This window comes from Vulpes lagopus, chromosome 12, assembly GCF_018345385.1.
Source record: "Vulpes lagopus strain Blue_001 chromosome 12, ASM1834538v1, whole genome shotgun sequence".
NCBI lineage: Eukaryota > Metazoa > Chordata > Mammalia > Carnivora > Canidae > Vulpes > Vulpes lagopus.
The window spans coordinates 20346710-20353608 of NC_054835.1; the positions used below are offsets into that span (position 1 = coordinate 20346710).

The 6899-nt window shown below is 48.7% G+C and overlaps 1 protein-coding gene across 1 annotated transcript; it reads right to left on the bottom strand.

The window, feature by feature from the left end:
* Window positions 1-562: 562 nt before the first annotated feature.
* On the bottom strand, window positions 563-6899 carry COPRS (coordinator of PRMT5 and differentiation stimulator). Its single transcript, XM_041723892.1, has 4 exons — window positions 6747-6899; window positions 4716-4782; window positions 1480-1701; window positions 563-990 (listed from the first exon to the last, which is right to left on the bottom strand). The coding sequence occupies exons 1-4, from the start codon at window positions 6819-6821 to the stop codon at window positions 821-823; spliced, it is 534 nt and encodes a 177-aa protein (XP_041579826.1). The 5' UTR covers window positions 6822-6899; the 3' UTR covers window positions 563-820.

The window sequence follows — 6899 nt, forward strand, 5'->3', positions numbered from 1 at the left end:
ACCTTCAGTCCAGGGTGTGATCCTGGAGACCTGGGACTGGGTCCCGCATCAGGCTCCCTACATGGAGTCTGCTTCTCCCTTTGTGTCTCTGCCTCTCTCTCTCTGGGTCTCTCATGAATGAATGAATGAATGAAGAAAGAAAGAAAGAAAAGAAAGAAAGGAAGAAAAGGAAGAAAAGAAAGAAAAGAAAGAAAGAAAAGAAAGAAAGAAAGAAAGTTCAAAAATCCTTTCATACCAGCTGAGGGCTACATAACTGCTGGTTTAATCTATTTGCCATTTAGTGTTACAGCCTGCAGAAAGTTCTTGTTAACTAAGTAAATGGTCAATTTTTCATCAACAGGAATAGAAGAAATCAGCCACCATGTCATCAATGTTTCTTGGATTCTAATCCTTGCCCAAAAAATTATTTTCTTTCACAGAGTAGTTTTAAGTGTCCAAGTATTCCAATCCTTAAAATGTAAGCCATTTTACAAAGCCATTACTCCTTAGCTGAAGGAGTAAGGCTTTGCTGGTAAGTAAGTATCCAGTTAGAAGGAGGGAGGGGAATAAACAAAAGCAGATCAAATTTTTTCTACCTTTATTTATAAAGAACACGACTCCTCCTGACACAGACACAAACACTCACATGTCCCAAGGAGAAGCTCATTAAAAACAACAACAGCATAACTGGAGGACATTGGGACCTTATCTAATGCCAGTCTGTGTGCTCGACTTGGGGATCGCTGGGAATGTGTCATCAAATGTGACCTCCAACTCCATGAAAGGAAGAGAGACCTTCATTTGGAAGGCATGCCCACCCACCAGGCCAGAAGCTGCACACTCAATCTTCAGCATCATCAAACTGTCCTGTTTCGAAGACCATCTTGGAATAATGGGGTATCAGTGGAGGTGGATGGTGCCAACTAGGGTCATAGATCATGTCTCCTTGTGGGGCACAGCACACCCAAGGTTTGACCTCTTGAGAGATGCAACCCTGGATGTCATCGGCATCTGCAAGCAGTTAAAAAACAAACAAACAAACAAACAAACAGATTAAGGGGGGGGCAGGGACCGAGAGCCAAAAATACCTAGGGGACAGACACCTGAACTTTCTTTGTTTAAAAGCACACAGAGTGCTCCCTGGATTGCAAATGTGTTCATTCTGAGGAAGCCACCTGAGCGGAGCTTCCCAAAGGGGGTCCTCTGCAGTGCAGAGGCTGCAACTGCAGAAGACAGCACTTCTGTCTGCAGAAGCTAGATTCACACCGATATTTTAAGAGAGCAACACTGTTTCAATGTTAAAACTGATACATTATAAAGTCAACTACAAAATTTGTATTTTTTTCCAATATGAAAGAGAAGCTGTCACAGAAATTTCAGCCCTGTAACAGGTGTCAGGCTAAGGTCACAGACTGGGTCCGTCTTTCAAATGGTCTGCCTGTGGGGTAATTTGGTAGGAGGATCTCCGAACCTTGGACCCCCCAGAAATGCCACACCTACCATATGGATTGCCTTGATCTGCTTTCAACTCCAAGTCCCAGTCCTCGTTAAAAATATCAGCAGCCGATTCCTTGGGCGGACAGTTGGACACCCCTTCTGACAGCTCCCAGGTATTCAGGTCCCCATCAGAATCCTCATCATCCACAGCAAAGCCTTCCTCTTCCGAGTGGGTGCCCTCATCATGGGTAGGACTACCATTAGGGACACTCTGTGCTCCACTGGCTAAGAAACCAACAGAAGGGAGAAGGTCTTAAAACCATCAGCATCTGCACAAGGCCTACTCATCATGTGCTTGGAAAATGTTTGCCAGATTTACTGTGAGGGCAAGAAGTGAAACAAGTGTACAGAGTTCTTTAGCCACCTGAGCATTTTATTATTGTTTTTTGAAAGATTTTATTTATTTATTCATGAGAGAGAGAAAGAGAGATAGAGAGGCAGAGACAGAAGCAGAGGGAGAAAGCAGGCTCCATCCAGGGAGCCCGACGTGGGACTCGATCCCGGGACTCCAGGATCACACCCCGGGGTGAAGGCGGCGCTAAACCGCTGAGCCACCCGGGCTGCCCCACCTGAGCACTTTAAAACAAAAATGTAAAAATTAAAAAAAAAAAAAAAAAAAAGGGATCCCTGGGTGGCGCAGTGGTTTAGCGCCTGCCTTTGGCCCAGGGCGCGATCCTGGAGACCCGGGATCGAACCCCACGTCGGGCTCCCAGGGCATGGAGTCTGCTTCTCCCTCTGCCTATGTCTCTGTCTCTCTCTCTTCTGTGACTATCATAAATAAATAAAAATTAAAAAAAATAAAAGTAAAAAAAATAAAACAAAAATGTTGGGCAGCCCAGGTGGCTCAGCGGTATAGTGCCACCTTCAGCCCAGGGCTGTGATCCTGGAGACCCGGAATCGAGTCCCACATCAGGTTCCCTGCATGGAGCCTGCTTCTCTCTCTGCCTGTGTCTCTGCCTCTCTCTCTGTGTCTCTCATGAATAAATAAATAAAACCTTTCAAAAATAAATAAAAAATAAAACAAAAATGTTGTTCTGTTTACCTTTTACGAAGTATGGTTGATCTTTTTTTTTTCAATAAAACTTTTTGCCTTAAATGAGGCCATTAATTGCAAGCTCTTGTAATTTGCACAGGGAATCAAGCAAATCAAGCACAGTTTATATTTTTAGGTAGTTTATGGGTAATTGAGGCAAAGGGCATCTGGCAAATGATAAGCCTTCATGACACAAACTTGAATTGAATTTTTACTATTCTATTTCTCTCTTCATCCTCAAGGAGCACAGGACAAGTTGCAGCAGGAAGAAAGCAGATGGAAGAGCAGAACCCATCTAATCACAATAGACAGCCACCACGTCTCCTCCTCCCAATACTGGAGAGGGCTGGACGGTATATTTTCAAAAAGTCTCAAAATAATGGAAGAAAGTCTGGGAGAGGATAAGAGACCTCCAAGCGTATCGTGCTATGGTGATGCCAGGTAGAGCTGGGAAAAGAATCAGCCTAAAAACAGCCATGTTACTAGTACTGCGTAAGAATGACCAACAGCTATAAGCAAAAAAGTAATAGTTCAGGGCATGGGATCTGGGGCTAGACTACCCCAGTCCAAATGCTGGTTCTGCCAATCAGCAATTGTGTGACTAAGCTGAAACATACTTAACCAAGTCTTCAAGAACTTCAACACACAGCCCAGCCATTCCACTCCAAAGAATGGACCAAAGAATGGAAAACAGGTATTTTAACAAGATCTGGACAAAAATGTCCATGACAGTACCGCTCACAATCACCAGAAAGTGGAAACAAGTCAAATAAATGCCCATCAACAGAATGAATAACCAAGCAAGATGTGGTGTGACCATATGATGAAGGGATTCAGCTATAAAAAGCACTGTACTGATTCACTGTACATGAATGAATCTTGAAATTATGCTGAGTAAAGGAAGCCAGACATAAAAGGCCATATAGGGTATCCCTCCATTTACATGCAATTCACATTTGCCTAACCAGCATAGGGAAACCCAGGGACATAAGGCAGATCAGTGGTCGCCAGGGACTTAAGGAAGGGGAGATGGGGTGTGGCTACTTATCGGGCACAGACTTTCCTCATGGGATGCTGAAAATGTTCTGGAACTAAACAGCCGTGGTGGTTACACAACACCGTAACTGTATGAAGTGGCACTGAGCTATACTCTTTAAAACTGGTAAATGATAAATTTTATGTGTTTTACCACATTTTTTTTAAATTTTTACTCTGTGCCTCAGTTTTCACATCTGTAACTATGAAGATAGGATTGTTGTGGGAGTTGTTTTTAAAAGGGGGCAATGGGAAAAGAAAACACTTAGAATTGTACCTTGCACTTACTCAGTGTCAGCTGTTATGACTATTATCTCCGTGTGTGCATGGTGCTTTTTCTGGACTAGCACTCTCTAACAGGACTTTCAGTGATGATGGTAATATTCTCTCATCTGTGCTCCAAAAGGCTAGCTAGCATGAGCCACATGTGACTGCTGAGCACTTTAAACGTGGCTAATGTGAATAGAGAACTGAAGTGTTCGTTGTACTTAATTCTATTTAACTTAGATTAAAAGAGCACCAGCAGCTGGTGGCTACTACAGCTCTGTATCTTCCCACCCGATCCTCAGAACCACCCTCTGAGGTAAGCATTATTATCCCCATCATAAAGAAGAAGAAAGGATAAATGACTTCTCTAAAGCCACAAAATTCAAGCCCCAGACTCTTGAGCCAGAGCTGCAAGTGAAAACAACATGGCCAGGCTTCAAAGCCTATATACTCCTGCCACTGCCCTAAGCTGTCTTTTCTCAGTAGAAGGGATGGATTTGGACACAGGGGCAGGACTTCACTAAAGAAAGCTCCAACAGGACTTCCAAATGAGGGCACTGTGGAAACACTAAGCAGAAAACACAACTCAGGGACGCCTGGGTCGCTCAGTGGTTAAGCGCCTGCCTTTGGCTCAGAGCATGATCCCAGAGTCCCGGGACTGAGTCCCACATCGGGCTCCCTGCACGGAGCCTGCTTCTCTCTCTGCCTACATCTCTCTGAGTGTCTCTCATCAACGAATAAACAAAATAAGAAAGGAAGGAAGGAAGGCAGGAAGGAAGAAAAGGCAACTCAGCAGCAAAGAAAACTGGCTGGAAAGAGGAGGTCAACAAGACGTAGGGACGATCCCTCTCATCACTTCCTTGGTCTCTCCCCACATTCACCCCCTTCTCCACCATCTACTTGCCTAGCCGATCCATGGCCTTCTCGGTCTCTCTCTCCTGCCCAGAGTGGTCAGCAGGGGCAAAGCTGGCCTGCAGGAAGAAGAAACAGTTACCCAGGACTTGGATATGTGGGGTACCCCCAATATTAAGCTACCGTCTCATGGCCTCAAACCCCACTCTTCCATCCTCACCTTTCTGAGGGTGGGGCTGGGACTCTGCAATCCCTATTTCTGCTTTGCCGTATTAGATGCATCAAGGCTGGAGGTAGAAGGGCCTCTCTCCTTCCTATTCCTGCAGATACCACCCCAGCGACACTTCACCCCTCGCAGCAGCAGCAGTGCCTTCCTATAGCAGCTGCTCGATCCAGTTTAGTTTGCCAACATTGGCAGAGCCAACCTCATCACTGGGCCCTCTCTTCGGGGGTCTCCATCCTAGGCCCTCAGGACCCCTCCTCCAAGCTCTGAGACCCCCGCAGTAGCTGCAGGCAGCGCCTCTTCCTGAGAAGTTGGGATTCCAGCTCTGTGAATCTCTCCTCCTCTGAGCCTGTAAATTTTAATCATTCCAACCTCATTCCCTCTAACTTCCTACCAAATTCTGTCTCCTGATACATGGGGGCAACATGTAATGCTCAAGGGAAATCTTCTTCTACAGCCAACCATATGCTTCTCTGCTCTATCACTTAAAGACCATTTTGTAAATGGAACAAGAAATGCTCACAGCCTGCCTAAGAAGACCTGGTTTCAATACAGGCTCTGCCATTCATTCAGAGTGTGGCCTTGGATAGACTGCTTCAACCACCATGCCTGGGTTTCCCTCTCTGGATACTGGAGAGGACTATTCTGACCTTGCAAGGAGCTTACAATTGAGAGAACACTTCTGAAAACACCGCAGACATAACAGGAATGTAACATGAGTTGAACTGAAACCCCCCTTCTTTGCCCTCACACCTAAACTGCACTTGGCACCGGCCTCAGTTGGCTCATGACCTAGTCATCCTTAGATTTAATGAATAAATTCCACCTTGGGAATGGTTGAATGACAACCCTCCGGACTACTGCAGGTCAGCTGATAGGCTCCCTCACGTGGACCACTGCCATAGCCACCTGTCCTCCCACTCACCCACCCTGCCCAACCTTAACAGGATTAATCATCACTCTGCTCAAAAATTTTCAACAGCCCTCCACATAGGAGCATAACATTGGCCATGGCATTCACACTTCCCCATGACCACCTATCAACCTGTGGAGCATCGTTCTGTCCCCTGGCTCTGAGGCTCTATGACCCCAGCTCCCAGCCATCTGCCCCGTACCTCGTCACCTCCAGGCCTCTGCAGGCAGCACCACCCTGTCCCCTTGGAGAGAAGCGTACGTCCTGAAGTCTCATCCCATCTGCACTCCAAAGTAATTTTATACCTACCACTACATTTTTCCTATCTTACTCCGGTTGAGTACCATCTCTGACGCTTAAACAAGCATTCCATTCCTCCCTCAGATTTAGGAGCTGTGTCTCCCGGTACTACGCCAGGCGCCGGGTTTACAGCACCCAGCAGAGGCTTCCGACCCTCACGGAGCTCACCATCCAGAACTTACTGACCGTAAACGAGGACAGGTGAGGACGGTAATAACGGTCTTTGAAAAACCAGAAGCTGTCTGGCGCGCAAATGAAAACAAGTTTTTGGAGACCCTGCGTCAAGCTGGGCCTTTGGTTTCAGTAAACAGAAAAGGAGAGCGCAGGAGACATCATGCGGTGCCCAGGGCGCGCTGTGCGTAGCCACCCGTGGTCACAGGTCCCTCACCTGGCCGCGGCCCGCCCCCCGCCCCGGCCCAGGGCCCCCGCCCGGCCGTCAGCATCACCTCCCATCCAGCCCGCCGCGCTCGCCCACCCACGCGCTCGGGCCCGCGGCCCGGCAGTTTCCAGCGCGAGCGCGCGCCCAAACGGCGCGCCCCTGGCCCCGCGGCCCCCGCCCCGCCCCGCTCGGCACGGCCGGCCCGGCCCGGCCTGGCCCGCGACCCCGCGACTTCCCGCCCCGGGCCGCAGGTGGCGGCCGCGCTCACCCCCGGGCTGGGGGGCGCCCCCCGAGGCGGCTCGGCGGCCCCCAGCGCCCGGGCTCCGGCGGCCTGACGGTCCATGCCTGGCGGCCCGCGGCTCGGCGCCCTGGACGCTGCTCGGCCACGTGACGCGCCCGCCTGGCTGCCGGCCCGAGGATA